The sequence below is a fragment of the Carassius auratus genome, chromosome 25, assembly GCF_003368295.1.
Source record: "Carassius auratus strain Wakin chromosome 25, ASM336829v1, whole genome shotgun sequence".
NCBI lineage: Eukaryota > Metazoa > Chordata > Actinopteri > Cypriniformes > Cyprinidae > Carassius > Carassius auratus.
In genome coordinates this window covers 14,922,813-14,940,470 of record NC_039267.1, presented here as the reverse complement: position 1 = coordinate 14,940,470, position 17,658 = coordinate 14,922,813, and the positions used below count along the sequence as shown (strand labels likewise).

General features: G+C 37.5%; 3 protein-coding genes across 4 annotated transcripts; 2 read left to right on the top strand and 1 right to left on the bottom strand.

Annotated features, from left to right (window-relative positions):
- The first annotated feature begins 252 nt into the window (after nt 1-252).
- On the top strand, nt 253-5,345 carry syt18b (synaptotagmin XVIIIb). Its single transcript, XM_026202875.1, has 4 exons — nt 253-1,086; nt 1,156-1,306; nt 1,554-2,830; nt 5,273-5,345. Exons 2-3 carry the CDS (start codon nt 1,162-1,164, stop codon nt 2,543-2,545), a joined length of 1,137 nt encoding a protein of 378 aa, XP_026058660.1. The 5' UTR covers nt 253-1,086; nt 1,156-1,161; the 3' UTR covers nt 2,546-2,830; nt 5,273-5,345.
- Nucleotides 2,864-15,915, bottom strand: LOC113043461 (flagellar attachment zone protein 1). 2 transcript variants are annotated; one of them, XM_026202874.1, is made up of 20 exons: nt 15,848-15,915; nt 15,334-15,597; nt 15,178-15,242; nt 13,821-14,305; nt 13,286-13,631; nt 12,402-12,527; nt 12,213-12,317; nt 11,848-12,036; nt 10,953-11,182; nt 10,592-10,859; nt 10,268-10,390; nt 10,118-10,191; nt 8,780-8,864; nt 8,610-8,700; nt 8,133-8,215; nt 7,964-8,065; nt 7,819-7,859; nt 6,403-6,469; nt 6,113-6,305; nt 2,864-5,389 (listed from the first exon to the last, which is right to left on the bottom strand). In XM_026202874.1, the coding sequence occupies exons 5-20, from the start codon at nt 13,385-13,387 to the stop codon at nt 5,364-5,366; spliced, it is 1,905 nt and encodes a 634-aa protein (XP_026058659.1). In that variant the 5' UTR covers nt 13,388-13,631; nt 13,821-14,305; nt 15,178-15,242; nt 15,334-15,597; nt 15,848-15,915; the 3' UTR covers nt 2,864-5,363. The 2 variants fall into 2 exon arrangements, with proteins under 2 accessions (XP_026058659.1, XP_026058658.1); XM_026202873.1 differs by having other exon boundaries at nt 2,864-5,424; nt 6,113-6,272.
- A 444-nt stretch (nt 15,916-16,359) lies between these two features.
- etfbkmt (electron transfer flavoprotein subunit beta lysine methyltransferase) lies at nt 16,360-17,619 on the top strand. Its single transcript, XM_026202870.1, has 3 exons — nt 16,360-16,731; nt 16,868-16,998; nt 17,234-17,619. The coding sequence occupies exons 1-3, from the start codon at nt 16,442-16,444 to the stop codon at nt 17,584-17,586; spliced, it is 774 nt and encodes a 257-aa protein (XP_026058655.1). The 5' UTR covers nt 16,360-16,441; the 3' UTR covers nt 17,587-17,619.
- Nucleotides 17,620-17,658: the final 39 nt, after the last annotated feature.

Here is a 17,658-nt window from a genome sequence, read left to right as displayed (position 1 = left end):
TGACTTTTTTTTTTTAATTATTATTACTTAACTGTAAAGTCAGTTGTATTCCTTCATTATGGTAAAATGTGTTTTATGGTTTATTTAAATGTAGAAGTCTATATATATATATATATATATATATATATATATATATATATATATATATATATATACACCACCATGTGGTTTTGCCAGAGTTATTATAGTAACAAAAAATTATATGTAAATCGGTTGCCACAGAAATGGTTCTCATTTAGTTATCATCTCAGTTCTCACAACTTAAAGTAATAAAATGCAAATGTAAAAAGACATTTAAAAAAATGCAGTAGTTCATGTCTCTAAACACCAAGAGGTAGTACAACAATCAATTGCTTTTGAAATCACATACTTATATCCACACCTTTATCCAATTGAATCTGATTTTGTAAATCTGCCTTAATAATCCTTAAAGTTTTTGATGAGTGGAAGTGCATGTAATATTGAAATGCAATAAAACAGCATTTCACATTAACAGATGAGAGATTTTGATCATGTGCTGAACTGGCAGTGGATGTGACAGATGCTGTTTTGTGTGGGGGGCGGGGGTGGAATGGGATTGTTCTGATGATGCCCTTTTAATAGGCACAGTGTGGGACACATGGCATAGTTGTCCTTGAACCGAGTGTCTCTTCTCACCATCTCTGGCATGTCCCGCCCCTGTCCTGAGCAGGACCACCCTCTAAACTCATCTCAGTCTCTCACCAAGGGAGTCAGTGGAGAGGATTACTACCCTGGACATAATCAAAAGACAGATATAGTAGAGGGAAAACCACAAGAGGAGAAGCGATGGGATTTTGTTTTGTTTTGACTCTGATTTGGATTTCAATTATATAGAAAAATTCTTCAGACAACTTGATGGATGCTATTACACAGTTGGTCTTGCTGCTTTGCTTTGGGAAACTGATTGAGGTCCATCTTTAGCATTTTGACGAAAGAAAGACTCCAAACCAGTTGTGACTTCTAGGTAAGTGTCCAGTATGAAAGAAACAAGTTCTTCAACCTAGAGATGGATACAGACGAGAGATCCTGCTTCGACTAGTGGAGTTCAGCTTCACAGTTCTGAAGGTACTTCTTTGGAAATACATGATGTTACTTCAGAAGTTAAAGATGAAGTGAGAGCTGTGGTGTTCCTAGGTCATCATGCCTACTGAGGAGGAGGAGGATAACTCACAACCTGTGTGGCAATCCGTCCTGCTGTTTAGCTGTAAGGGAATGATCGAGGGAATCATTGTCCTCTTGTTTCTCTGGCTGCTGGTGCAGGTGCTCTTCACAAAACAGCATGAAGGTATGGTATCTAACCTACATGCAAACGTGTTTGTCAGGCAAGTGGTAGACAAGTTATCCATTCAGTGGAAGATTTCGGATACAAGCACTGCAGTTCACATCTAGTTTTTACTGTTCTGTTACTGAACACTGACTTTATGCAGATTAAATTGTTTCCTTTGTTTGCGGATTATGACTTAACAGTTGTTCTGTCGTTGTGAATGATAGTTACAGATTAAAATGCTTTTCTAACACTCCTGTCTTTTCAGTCCACTTGCAGATTCTGCTGAGTGTGGGTTTGGTGGTCCTATGTTTTTCCCTTATCTTGGGCTGCATCATTTGTTGTTTAAAGACCAGACACAAGACTGTAAGGACACCCCCTCCACCTGATTCTGTGGATCATGTGACTGTGGCTTTGAGTTCTGCCCCTTTATCTGGAACCACATTTAACAAATTGCAGTGCGAGGAGCCGGAAGGATCCGTTCAAGACTATCCGTCTGTTGTCGAGAGCTCTACACCATCAGATGAAGAGTTGACTGTTGTCTCTGAGGGTAACAAGTCATGCTTCCAAATGAGACGACTAAGTACAGCATCAGTCTCCTCTTCTCTATTCAAACCCATGGCAAGTGGCCGCTCCTCTCTCCCCTCTTTCCCAAGACTTAGTCTTCTCACAAAGACCCGGAAGGTTCTGGAACGTCAATGCACTGTGGCTGGAGATAGTTACTTATTTAGCGAACACAGAAGGTTCACTATTCCCAGCCCACGATCGCCTGGTGTCCTTTCTCCACTTCAAACCCAAGGTCTACTACAGGACGAACCTTTAATTCCTAACTATGGTTCATATTCTTGCAGTGAGACCTCAGATCCCTTCTTGCACTTTACCCTGACCTTTTCTTCAACACAGAACACACTCACTGTATCCATAGTGGGTATAACCGGTGCAGTCCATCGTCTAGAAGAAGTGACTGTCCAGGCCAAGCTGCCCCCACTTCGTCCTGGACCTCTGGATATATCTGCCCAGGATTACAACCTTAGCTCTGGATTCTATAAAAAGAACTTGGTGATCAATGTTGGATCTCTAGAGGGGCTTAAGGGTTGCATGCTCAGACTGGCTATCTTCATGCAGGATAATCCAAAGAGATCCCTATTTGAGGAGCTGGAAGTTTGCTGTGGTAGTCTGGACTGGACACCAGACAGGCCACTAAGATGCATTAGAGAATTAAGGCAAGTCATGGTCAAGTCCAAGAAGGACACTTCATAGCTCTTGCTATGAAACTATACTTTCTTAAACATTAACCCAAACATTTCAAAGACCTACACCTCGTGTTATCTTTCAAAGGACAAGAGTGGTTAAGTTTTTATTCAACATGCTCAACTTTAATTGGATATGGACATTGATATCCCTCACGTAATATGACCTCCCAAGAATCAGAAAGAGGTCACAAGGTCTTTGGTCAGCTCTTCATCTTGTTGCAGTACCAGACTGTGGTTAATTGGCTGAAAGTCCTCATCCTGAAAGCAGACTATCTTACCAACCAGACTCCAGGTGAGATTAAAATACACTGTTCTCACCCTTTCCCAGATGGTACCCTTGCCCTAATATAAGTTGGAATGATAGCTATACAAGTTTATATATCATGTTGACCACTCTGAAGTCCAGAACAGTGGAACTCTGAGAAATTGAGAGCACTCAAAAGCACCATTCTGAACCCTAAAACAGGGCTCATCAATTCCAACCCTGGAGGGCAAGATCTTAGCTCTAACCCAGGGGTAGGTAAGTTCGGTCCTAGAGAGCTCAGCTTCAACCTTAATCAAACACACCTGAACAAGCTTATCAATCCACTCAGGATTACTACGGTACAGGCAGGTGAGTTTTTTTTTTTCAAGGTTGGAGCTGAACTGTGCAGGACTGTGGCTCTCTAGGACCGAACTTGCCTACCCCTGCCCTAACCAAACACTCCCAAACAAGTTAATCATCTCTCTGAAGAGTCTTCCCTAAAATTATAAACAGGATACCCTACTACTGGGGAAGCCAAACCTGTAACAGCTGTGCAGGTAAACTTCACTCCCCTAAACTCAACAGGTGCACTAGAGGCTATGGTCTTTAACATCCTTGTCAGTGTGCCCACCTCCCATGATGATGACTCGGGTCCGAGTCCCACTCGGTGTGGAGTGGTTAGGCTGGAGGGATTGCTCCTGGAGGCCTCCCATCCTGCAGTTTTTTACTACAACCCCAATCAAACACACCTAAACCAGGTTGGAACTAAAATCTGCAGAAGATAGCCCTCCAGGAGCTGGATTGGTTACCTGTGCCCAGACTAGCAGTCATTTTCTGCCCTCAAATGGGTTCAAAATCATTTTATTATTCAGAAGGGTGCTCACAAGCTAGTATATACCATCAGTGTCCCTTTCTCCAAAACCATGCTGGTGTGGACTTCACAGCAGCCTTCTACCTGGTATTTTTTGTGAATCCTATGACCCAGATGTCGACTTAAAGGAGGTCTGTTAGAAATTAGGGTGGCATTTAGGACAGGGCAATTAATAGGTAAAGATCAATTTCTGTGATTGAGTGGCGCCAAAAAGATGACAAGATGAGCACATCTGTGTTTCATAACTTGACAGAGGTGGTATGAATTTATTGTGCGATTGGAGATTAGAGGTCATACTTAATCTCCATCTCACAAAAAAACACTGCATTCCTCTTCCTGTCTTAAATAATGCTTCACACAAAACATTCCACAACGCTTAAAATGTCAAGAGGTGCCATGTTTTCCGCATACAATGCAAAATAGTTCCCACAAAACTGTTTAATGTCCTGGGAGTGCAGGAAAGCATATTGCACCACAAATCCCTCCTATCAGATGAATGAATACATTGTCATGATATGACAGCACGTCTGCCATATGTATATGGCAGGTCCAATTTACATGACTGTTATGTAAAAGCAAGAGGATTTATCCATCATAAACTAAAGCCTAAATGTTTGCTTTTAATGTTCAGGATTAAACGCTTGTTTTACGAGAGCCAAGATCCACAGGAGATCAGCCTATTTTAATGACATTGTAGTTTAATCCCCTTCCCTCTTCAATCCTAAAGACGACAGTCCGATCCCTTTCATTTCAGACCTGATCAAACCTCAGCAATGGGAGGTCACGGCCATGAGGTCAATTACATGTACAGCATTCATCTCCATAGATGACACTCATGAAATCTTATGTATGTGTTGTGTGACTACATATTAACACTGGTTTTGATATCCAAGTATAGAGAATCATGGACATGGACATGTTTCAAATAGACTACATGCTGCCATAATACTCTGATGATTTTTTCTTTGTGATGCATATTTTATTGAATTTCTCCTTTTTCTTTTGGCAGAGATGCATCTACTCATTGCCACTTATGCAGGGTCTTGCTGGTTTTTTAGGCCAATGAAGAAGGATAGATTTACTATTTAGCACAAGTCAAACAGAAACTGTGCTGTGCAACATCATGTTTTTCAACCATAAGTGCAAAATGAAAAGCTGACAAGACCTCGAGTCTGACCCAACCATGGACAGATATTCATGACCTTTATTATACTGGCATTCTGTATCCAATGTTAGAAGACATTTTTGAGTGAATCTCTTTAAATATCTTTAACTAAATACTACAATTAATTATTATTATGTTACTGTTGTATAAACTGCTACTGTTGTATGTTTGAAATCAAATATCTCTAAATAAATCCTTTGTAAAATAACCTGTAACTGGCATTCAAGACAAAAAAAAAGTCAGCATTTATGGATAAATTAGATAATTGCAAAGATTAATAAATATAGTCTGTTTCATATGACGTTGCGTTGTTTTGTGTGTGTGTGTATTTAAATTTACCTCAAAGTTGGAAGCTAAACAGTTTAGCTGTACTGTGTAATTTATAATAAATGGCAATTAATAAAGAAACTGTCAGTGCATTATAGATTTTAACAATGGATTATTGTCACTCCAGATGCTGGCTCCCCTCTCCTCTTCAAATGGACCCTTCCGAGTATTCCAAATCTGGGTCACAAAGCTCAACCTGCCTTGCAAGGAATGTTCCATCACTGCAGCCCAGGGGAAATTTGTCCTGTTGTAAGTTTGGTTGAGAAGATATTACTTTGGCTGGACCAGCAAGACAGAAAAGAAACATAATTACACCGCAATAAATGAATGATAGCGTTCTGAGAAGCTAAAATAATACGACCCCACACAAATTTCAAAAAGTTGAGCAATCAAATTGGCCTGTTTTTCCATATATGAGTGGACCGGTCACACTTTTCACCTTCAAGCTGATTTTTATTTCTCTCTTTTAGATTTTACATTCCATCTCACACTGCTGACATCTGCGAGGGGAAGGTTATTATTATTTTTTACCACGTATTAGGGTTCACTGATTTTAATAATATTGCACCACAGCACTAAAGCTGTTTATCCCATTGTACTTCTATTTTAAGTGCTGTGCGGATAAAGCACAACATTTGTAATTTCGTTCAGTACAGGGTTTCTGCTGTGTTTTATCCCTGCTTCTGACCACATCTCTGCAGACGCCCTCCTGCGACCATAAAAGCTGCTTATGTGCCCCTTCATCCCTGCATGCTCTTCGATTAAGACTAAATGTAAGATCAGGACACTCTAATTAGAGTCTAAGACCTGATGTTCTTATGCATGGAGTTGTTTTGTTTCTCAAACTTCCCTCTCTGAGATATCACAGGCTTAGAAACTGAACAACAATTCCGTCAAGTATCTTATTAAAATATGACTGGCTGGACAGGTTTTGTATGTTTTTGCCATAATCATCATTATAACATACCTTGGTTGTCTTGCTGTGGTTCTTCAGATTGGTGGGCTGTTTCTGCTCCTCCTCTTTCACCGAACTCCTTGTTCCCCTCTTGAGAGACTGAGATCTGGGATGAGGAGCTCTTGGCTGCCCCCTGCTGGAGTTCCTGCTCCAGCTTCTGTGTTTTTCTTCCCTGATGGTTTAATGTGTCAAGAGCATTCCAGTTCTAAATGTGTCACACACAGCTGTTATTCATTTCTGTATTAAAAGGCCAAAAAAAGTATTCACTACTTGAAAATGATGTAACTATAAGAGAGCTTTACTTTAGTACTTGTAGCATTTTGGACCCTGCTGTCGACCAAACCAGATCTTCTTGTAAAAACTGGAGACCTAGTACACATATCACATATACATAAACATTTTTTGTCAAATGCCAATAAAATCTGATTTATGGCCTCTTCTCCAAGGTGCGTTTTAATGTCCGCTCCTGTCAGATGTGAATTATGACACTGGGAAAATTCCAGCGTTCCCAGCCCCACTCCTCTTCCTGAGCCAGGATTCATGCAGATCTACTGACTGAGAGTTAGGAGCAGGGTTACTGCAGTTAACTGAATCCATAGAAAATAACAGTAAGAAATGTGTTACGTGAAATAAAGTAAATGTTAACTGACATCAAAATTCAGCTAATTGCAGGGGAAACATTTTTCGTTTTCATTTAGTTTAAATTTATTTAATAGAATAACTAGAATTGAAATAGAAATAAAAAAAAAACTATACAGACACATATATAAAAATTATAAAAATAATGAAAAATAATGAGAAAAACACAACAAAATTATTCAAACTTTATATATAAGAATAAAAACTAATTTAAAATATTAATGAAAACTATAATAGATTCTAAATGATACTAGAACTAAACTAAAACTAATTAAATAAATGTAATAACTATAGCTAAATATGCTATATATTTGTTGTTGTTGTTGTTGTCTACACTAGTAACCAGTACAAAAAATAACCATAGTTTTACTACTACCAAAAAAAATAAATTACTATAGTTAAAGCATGGTATAGCTACAAATGAACCATGGTTTTGCTGAACTAATGTTAGTTTAATGGTATTTGTAGTAAAACTATTAAATGTAAAACTGTAGTCATACAAATGGTAATCAAAACATTGTTCCTACACTTTTACTGTAATAAAAACATGATTATTTTTTTGTAATGGAAATAAATAACCTGGTTAAATAAAAGAACTGAACTGAAAATCAAATTATTATTATTATTTTTTTTTTACAGAATTGCTAGTTACCAGACAAACACAAACAAACAAAAAAAATGAATAGATTTATTACCGGTGTCACACAAACAGTATTTTTTGTAAATGCGACATTCTCAAATATAACTTTTCTTTCAAATATTTCTTGAATGTTTTCTGTAAAAGAACTGCTGGTTTCCAGTCAAACTCCCAGTTAGTCTTTTCCTTTGCTCTTTGATTTCAAAAATCAGTGTTTGATATAAGGGATAATCAATAAAAAAGTCAGATAAACCTCGACTGATCTTGATTAATAATATGCGTCTGACCCTCCATTTCCTGGGCTCACTGATTCCTCCACAGATTCTCAGTGGGGAGGGAAGAATGGAATTTCCCCACAGTCTCATTTTTGTATAAGAAGAAGTGGAAATATAACGAATCAAACTGAGTGACACCTGCAGAGTGTTTCTGCAGCTCTACTGACCTCTCTCCACACTGCTCTCTCTCTCTGAACAGACTTTTCAGCTGCAGCACAGAAGGGAGACACAAACAAGCACAGACAGGAAGTAAATACTGTCACACTTTTCTGATGAAGTGCTTAGAGTTTTACTATGGACACGATTCAGCACCTGCTCGGTGACCAGCCTCCTCTGTTGGTCCGGATCTACAAGGTCTGAATCCGTGGGTTTGTGTTTTTTAGTCTCTAATGGAGATTCTTTCTCTGTTATGCCCTGCGGAATGAAATCTCAATGGATAAACACACTAAACACACATGTGCAGACAAACACCAGTCAGTACCTGCTGGGGAGCTTCAAGATCCTGCAGTTTGTGTAAGGTTCGGTCTCTTTCCTGCTCAAGCGTTTCTGCTCGCCTTCTGCTTTCTGGAGTCAAAGCATAAAAACCAAGTAAGTTGTAAATTCCTGTTGTACAAAATGAGTGTTGTTCTTTTATTGTGGCAGGGACATTTCTCCAGTACACAAGGGGGCGATAGAGTCACCTACAAACTGCTGTGCTTTTAAGCAGTATTCAGGTAGCTAGTCATACACACTTACACAGGTCAACAGTTTGAATTTATTTTCATTTACAGCAGATGCTAATGTTAATAATGCTTAAGAGCCCCTTCAAATGTAAATGCTACACCTACTTGCACTGTGTTTTAAACAGACTTCGGAATACAACAACTTATAAAATCTACCCTGTATATCTAGGAGCTTTTGTGTTTTATAAATTATGATATATTTTTTGGCCTTTATTCAATCTGAGCATGAGGAATACCTTTTAGCAGGGCCTTCAGTGACTCTAAGTCCTCAGGACTGCTTTCACTGACCACTTCCTTTCTCGACAGCAGACCTTTGTGTCCAAAAATCTGCCCGAGGTAAGAGGCACAAAGACTGTGATACTGAAACCTGGTCAGGTTAGAGTTTTATCATCAGCTGTCGCTGTACCTCCTGCTCCAGGGCAGATATCTTGATCTGAGCCTCTGCTTTCTGTCTTATCCTCTGGATCTCCAGGTTCTTCAGATCTTGATCCCTGAGGCAGAAAGGGAAGAAGAGCTGATGACATGAAACCTGGCTTATAGTTTATTATTCCATAAAGGAACAATAAGCAGCTGCTTCCTGTTTTACTAGTTTTTGATAGCACTGCATGGTCACACTACATGACCGTTAAACCCCAAACTGGAAATAAATGCTCATAAATTATCTGAATTGTGCATCTTAAGGTCCTTAAACAGTCACATGCATCATTCATTCATATGGCCGTAACTATTTATGTCAACACTGGTAATGTTAATATAAAATATCCGTTATATATATATATATATATATATATATATATATATATATATATATATATATATATATATATATACCAATTTATACATTTCTAAATTAATTTAATAATTGACAGTTTATTCATTAGTTATTTCCGTGTTATTTTAGTACTATTTAAATTCTAATATAGTATGCATTGATATTTAAAATATATATATATATATATATATATATATATATGTGTGTGTGTGTGTGTGTGTGTGTGTGTGTGTGTATATATATATATATATATATATATATATATATGTGTGTGTGTGTGTGTGTGTGTATATATATATATATATATATGTGTGTGTGTGTGTGTGTGTGTGTGTGTGTGTATATATATATATATATACATATATATACATATATATATATTATAGATAAACATGGCATAAATATATTGCTAGTATATTTTTAAATATTTTACAGAATACATATTTTACTTATAATTGTTCATTTATATTTGGGACATATATTATATTATCAATGTAATCTTTCTTGGTTAAATACAAATTATTATTAAAACTATTTATTAAAGCCAAGTATGAATCTCATCAAGCTTGAACACAGGAATAAATTACATTTTATAATATATTCTAATAGAAAGCAGTTATTTTAAATCAGAAAAATATTTCACAATATAACACCTTTTGCTGCAGTTTGGATCAAATAAATGCAGGCTTAATAAACAGAAGATAAATATTTAAAAAACATTATAAACCTTACCAATCTACTGTACACACACACATACATGCGCATATATATATATATATATATATATATATATATATATATATATATATATATATATATATATATATATATGTTAGACTTTTTTCAATTTAATTTCTCATATACTGAGCATTTATTTGAAATATGCATTTTGGTCAGAAAAGAAATGTTTAACATTACATATAATTTAAATAATTTTTCATATTGGAATGATTATGAGTAAAATATACATACTTCTCTTTAATTTCCAGATCTCTCTTTGCAAGAAGCTGCTCCAAGCTCTGGACCTCAGCGCTCTGTTGTGACTCCTGAACAAGAAAAATCTCTGTCAAGGCATCAGTCATCCAAGATGACACAGATCTCTGCAGGGTTTGCAGGTCCCACCTGATGGTGAGCAGACCGCAGCTCCTCCAGCTGTTCTTCCAGCTGTTCCTCCAGCTCAGTGTCTCTGATCCTCAGCTTGTCCTTCACCTGCACCAACTCTCCATCCACCACCTTGGACATCACCTTTGTAACATTGGGAGGTTAAAAAAATGATCATCTCACAAGCTGACATTGTGACCAAACAGCTCTTTAAATGCATATTATATATTAATTAATCTGTTGTAAAACTCCGGGCTCTCGCTGCAAGACAACATAACATACAACACAGTAACACTACACTTGACAAAGGGTCACATTAGACCAATGAAAGGAAATGAAATTTACTTTGTCATTCACTTGCTGTTGACTCTTGAGCTCATTGAGTTCTGTTTGTGTTGAGCATAACGTCATCGCCACATCCAGCCACCTCTCATTCCAGTGAGCAGCCAGTTTCCTCAGCTCCTCCTTTTCCTGTTCAGACCCCGCCCTCATTTGCTGTTGCTCCTCCTCTTTATGCTTATACCCCGCCTCCGAGATTTGGCCTTTTTTTTCCAGGTCTTGACATTTTAATTGCAGAGCTTGATTTTCTTGTTCTAGATTGTCCTGCAATTCTCTGTATATATGGAAGAAATAACTTGGATCAAAGCCAAAAAAATATCTGTACAATCAATATTAATAATAATCTCCAAGCAACACTGAAGTTGACCTGTGCTTGCAGCATCTCTCTCCCAGCTCTATCATCTTCTCATGAAGTCCATCATCAAATGTTTTCCTCAGTTCCTCTTTCTCTCCTATCAGCTGCAAGCGCTCAGTGTCCAGTGCTGCGATCTGATTGGTTTGGATCAGTTTCTCTGCCTCCAGCTCGTGTAGCTGGTTAAGAGTCACTTGTAGTCTCTCTGTAGCTTTGGTCAGATCAGATGACAGCTTTTTGTTCAACTGAAATGCCAAAGTATTAAAAAAAAAAAAAAAAGTTTGTTCGGAACAATTCAGAAAAAAAAAGGGTTTTCATGATAGCCACTCAAATTGCTTAAATATTTTATTTAAAATAATAGAATTTCACCTAATAATATAATATAATATAATATAATATAATATAATATAATATAATATAATATAATATAATATAATATAATATAATATATCTGGCAGAGATCATCTGGGAATGTCAGATTTAACATTCAAAATATTAGCATTAAAAAACTAATAGAAAAATATTAAGCAAAAATAATCCACCATTAAGACACATTATGTAGTTTTGAAATAGGTCTCTTATGATCACCAATTCTGCATTTATTAACTTTTTAATATAGAAAAAAAACTAAATATTTAATCAGAAATCATTCTAATATGCTGATTTGCTGCTCAAAAATATAATTATTATCAATTAACTCTTGTACTGCCTAATATTTCTGTGGAAACTGCAAAAGACATCGTTTATTTTAAATGATTTTAATTTTCAGTTGCATTAATTGAGTTTTTACTGTCACTTTGGATCAATTTAATCTATGAATAAAAATGTTAATTAACGTCATAAAAGAACCCCACATTTCTGAATGGTGGCATATTTTTGTATACAGATTTAGAAAAGAGTGACCTCTGACCTCTTTAATGGAAAGCAGCTCCTCCTTCATCAACATGGTTTCCATCTTCTGCTTGTTGTTCTGGCTCTTAGCATGAGACAGCTCAGCATGCAGCTCACACACCTGCTCACTGAAGCCCTGTCTGCTCCTCTGCTCTCTCTGCAGCTGCAGATCCAAAGCCTGGACCCTCTGATGGAGCTCTGCTTTCTCCTTCACACACACACACACAGAAAAGTCACATCTAAAACAGTGCTTCTGCAGCCAAGAAAAGGTCAAGGACAGCAGGGGCAATCAATGCTAAAAGCAAGTAGTAAAATGTGTACAATAAATACAATTGTCTGATAAAACTGTTTGGTCATAGTTTAAAATGAAATGTGATTTCAGACCTGGACAAGACGGTCTTTGTCCATTAAAGCTCCGGATAGTTTGATCTTTAAGTCACTCAGATTGTCTTCTAGTTTCTGGGTTTTAGTGGAGAACAGGTTTTTTTCCTAATAAGGAGATAATAGTTTTTCTGGCAGTAATGGATGTAATAATGAAAAACTAGAGAGTGTAGCACAGTTTTTTGCTCATACCAGCTCCATTTGTCCCAGACGGCTGCGGGACTCGTTCAGCTGGTCCTCTAGCTCTTTCTGGGTCTGGATGGAGCTGCTCAGGCTTTGCTCCAACTCTTCTGCTTGGTTAATTGCCTCATGTTTCCTCTGTGTAAATGTTTGCACGCTTTTTAAATCAAATCTCGAAACCTCAGCTTCAGTTTTGTACATTAACTGTAACTTTAATCCCAGCCAGTACAATTTTAAAGGAACAGTTCACCCCGAAATGTTAATTCTCCCATGTTGTTCCAAACCTGTATGACTTTCATTCTTCTGTAGAACACAAAAGAATATTTTTGAAGAATGTTTGTTAACACTTTACTGAAAGCCTTTATGTATAATGCATTATAAAAGTAGTTTTAATGCATTACCTTGTACAGTCTCATAAATAATCATAACCACAGTTAAAACGTTATAACACTTATCAATTCATTGTTACACTACATATTTAAAATGAGCTTATAATTATTTAACGACAAGATATATAATGTATTACAACACCCATTATGAATAATCATAATGCATGTAGCCTTTAATAACCATTTATAATGCATTGTAAATAAAGGCTTCAAGTAAAGTGTTAACAGATTAATTCAAGGTTGTTGTTGTTGTTGTTTAAGTCATTTTGTTATGCATTATTGTCATTCTTATTAGTATTTTTATATTGCTATTCTGGATTATTATTTTAGCTTTAAATCTGTATTTATTTCCACTTTTAGTGTTTCAAATTAAATTAATTTCAGTTAGGTCATTTGCGTTTCATGCAAGAAAGTCCTAGACATAGAGGTTTGAACAAAGATGAGGGTGAGTAAATAAAGACAAAATGTTGATTTTTGGGTGAAAAAAAAGTGGAATGAGTGTTTAACCTCTTCAGAGGAGCGGAGCTGTCTCAGTGCGCTCTCTTTCTCATACTCCAGCTCGTCTGTTCTCTCCTCTGCTTTTCTGAGAGCTTCTCTGAGCTTCTTCATCTCTTTCTCAGCCTGCCTCTGTTCCTGGTGGAAGCAGCAGCATACAGAAGCTTCTTAATAGATTGAAAGCATCAGTGACGAAAGTTTCTCATGTACGTTTGCAGATGTTTTTTGCTCTACCTCTCTGAGGGTTTGGTCCTTTGCAGCGGGCAGAGTTCTGCTAAGAGGGTTTGGTGAAGAGGCTGGACTTCTTCTCTCCAGGTCAGACCTCATCTTTAACATGTCTAACTCAAGCTGCAGAACTCTTTGTTTACATGGAGTGTGTCATCATATCAAATCAAGAATATATATATATATATATATATATATATATATATATATATATATATATATATATATATATATATAGTAAGTTGATTAAATGTTAGTTGTTTAATGTACAGTACCTGTCACATACAGTATGGATTCCATATATAACACCAATATAACTCACTTGTCATGTAATTCCCCTCGACGGCGGCTTTCCTCAAATCGGCTCAGCTCTGCCGCTTCCTTGTCTTTTTCAAGAGCACTCACTGCTTCTGACAGCTGCTGTGGGGGAGCACATTTCGATATCCCTTTCCTGTTTCCTGTCCCATCAAACTAAACCAGACTGTAAAAGGCAGTGTCTGTAGGGCTAGAAACTGTTTCATCCATACCTTTTGCTTCATGTCCAGGACGTTTGAGATGCTCTGGCTTTGTTGAAGCTGAGATCCCGTGGTTTTCAGAAGGTCTGTCTGAGCATCCAGGTGACCTCTGGCCTCTCTGAGCTTCTGGGTGAGATCTGCTCTCCTCGTGCTGCTTTCCTCCAGAGCAGCTCGGAGCTCAAAGTCTTCAGTGGAAGAGTGTGATCGCGGAGCTCCTTCTGGAGCCAGACGGGATGTAGATGACCATCTCGTCATGCCCAGGGAGCCCCTGTGTTTCTGGCTGCCAATAGTGCTGGTTTAGAGAGATGTCAATGTTTATATCATTCATTAGCTGGACAAAAGTCCTTCTGAAAGTGATTCATCATTTCAATGATATTGGTCCTCTGTGATATTATCATTGTGGTGTGTTGACTTCACTATTCTCATAGAATTAAAATTATTTTCAAAACTTTATATCGTTATAATTTCCTTGTATATATTATAAATTCCTCACCTTCAGGCCATCCAAGATTTTAGCACTTGCTCACCAGTGGAGTGAATGGGTGCCGTCAGAATGAGAGCAGATAAAAACATCACAACAATCCACAAGTAATCCACACCACTCTAGTCCATCAATTAACATCTTGTAAAATGAAAAGATGCGTGTTTGTTAAAAACAAATTCATCATTAACTGGCCAAAATACCATTCCATTTTCCATAATATCACTTCCTCCAGCGAAAAAGTCAATCCTCTGTTGTTCTCTCACTTTAAAACCCACCCACATATAACACCTAAACAGTGTGCATATTTCTCTCCTGCTTCAGACGAAATGATTTTTCTCTGGAGAAATTAAGGTTATGAATAGAGGACTTGTATTTTGGTCCGAAGTTAAAAATGTTTTAAGGTGGGTTTTTTTTTTTTTTTTTTTACAAACATGCACCTTTTCAATTCAAGACATTAACTGATTGACTGGAGTCATGTGAATTACTTTCGGATTATTGTGATGTTTTTATCAGCTGTTTGGACTCTCATTTTGACGGCACCCATTCAGTACATTAAGTGAGCAAGTGATGTAATGCAAAATTATTCCAAATCTGTGAAGAAACAAACTTTACATTTTGGATGGCCTGAGTGTGAGTAAATGTTTGTATTTTTGTGTGAACTATTCCTTCAGAGCACTAACCTGGTGCTGATTTTTGAGCGGCCAGTCAATCCAGAAAAGTCTACACAACTCCATGCTGGAGATTTCTGAAAAGAAGCGTCATATTTGTTGTTAAAATTTTTTAAAAGATTATTTAAAAAAGATTTGTTTTGATCCTCACAGTCTCTTTTTACATACCCGAGCTTTAAGAAGAGCTCTACTATCCCAAAAGTCCAGATCCGAGAGAGTGATGGGACTTTGAGACCTAAGAGTGCGCCAGAAAGATGCACGGCCAGGGTCAGCGTCCCATTCCTTCTCACTCCAGAATCCTGAAGGTGAAAGGCTTCTTCTTTCTCCTCTCCACTTAGCCATCTCCAAAAGTGAGTTGAGATACTGTGTACTCAACTGCAGATTGTCCTGCCCTTATACTAAACTATTTCACATGGACCAGACAGTTTGAACCTAGCATGCCAGAGTGCAACAACAACACGGAAACAATGTCTAATGTTTATTTGTTGCTAGAATCTTTTTTTAAAACTTAGTTACTTGACAGTCAAGAAGTATCTGTGGCAGAGGAGACTTTGTAGCATTTTCTCTTTTATAATATGCATCATATTAAGAGTAAATATTCATAGTATTATTCATAAATTTGTCACTAATGCTGTCTATTATTAATTCACAAGTACATAGTCACCAAAACAATATAACGTACCTTTTGTATCCTTGGCGATGGTTGTTTTTCCTCCTTGTGTTTTGATTTCACACACACACTCAGTACTTGACACTCTGTCAGTTGCTTACAGTGCTGTTGAAAGAAGCCTTGGCAGCAGGTATCTATGGTGACTGTCATATACAGCAGCAGCCCAACTCTTCACTCAATAATCATTTTGTGAGCTCATGGGACTATTTCTGCAAGTTATGATTTCAATGATGAAGATTTAACATGTACCAGCCATAACACTGTTACCAGTAAATAAATGATATAAAATGTTCCATGACAATTATTAAAATAATATTTGTATAGCCATTTCATTGTAATTTATGATTAATAATTAATATTTAATAATTATATAAAAAAATATCATTTTTTTAAATGATTTGATATTACTTGCGGTCGGTGCAATTGTACAAAGTTCAAAATTAAGGTTTAAAAATGTTAGCATGTGTTTTCAGTTGAGCGCTCTGATTGGTCAGATTATCTTCATGACGTTGCAGACGTGCCGGTCTGCGCATGCGTGACAGACATGTGGAAGAAACGTAAACAGTAGGAAAAACAGGGATTTGGACTCGTTTAGGCATTGCGAACATGTACAGAGGTATAATCCTGTATTCGCGCGGTCAGGGCGCTTTAAACGCATTTCAAAGAGGAACGTGTTGTTTAATGCGTCGATACGTGAGAAGCGTCACATCAGAGGACGATGTGAAGAAGTTCATTATTGATAACACAGAAATAGTGAGCGCCCAAAGCTTGACCCCAGAGATTTCTTTAAGACTCTTCACCCCCACCTGCCGGTTCTGGACGGAGAAACCTGAGTTATGGCCTTTCCCTGATCCGTACTGGGCAATATATTGGCCTGGTGGACAGGCGCTGGCCAGGTAACAAATCACTGATGATAATAAACGCTACGGTATTTGTAGATTGTAGGTTAGTTACTGTAAGATACCTTCAGTCTACCTGCGTTATTGTGTCGTTATTATTAATGATGCAGTTCTGAGTGGACTGTTTTCTCAGGTATCTGTTAAATAACCCCGAGGTGTCTGGAGGCAGGAAGGTGCTGGATCTCGGCTGTGGTTGTGGAGCCTCAGCCATCGCTGCCAAACTCACTGGAGCTTCCCATGTTGTTGCTAATGACATCGATCCAAGTGAGACTTGTGCTCCTGCTGCACCCCATAACTGGATTAACAATAACTGTGATTTGTGAAATTCAGCTTGATGAGAAAACTAAGCGTCCTTATAGATCTTACCGGTACTTACTTGCAGAGTTGATCAAAATCATGGTGGCCAACATTATTAGAACATTATATGTTGGGTTACACCACACCGACTGAACAAATGTTTTATGATATTAAACATAAGTGCTCTGTTTTGTTATTACAGTTGCTGCCATTGCCACAAAAATGAACTGTGAACTGAACGATCTGGAGCCATTACCTTGTGTGACAGACAACGTAATCGGCTCAGAGCCCGAAGACTGGGACCTCGTTCTTCTCGGAGACATGTTCTATGATGAAGATCTGGCTGATCATCTGCATCAGTGGCTCCGGGCATGCATAACCACACATGGAGCACAAGTGCTTATTGGTGACCCGGGACGGGCTCAATTTGAAAGCCATGACATCAGAAAACTATTACATAAACTGGCTCATTTTGAGCTGCCTGACTCAGTCAAAGAGGAGAACTACGGACTAACAAACAGCACAGTGTGGTGCTACAACTACAAACCTGTGTAAGTGTAGTATGGATGTCAATAAAACATTATTCAAGAAAATGTAAGTATGTATTTTCTATCTATCTATCTATCT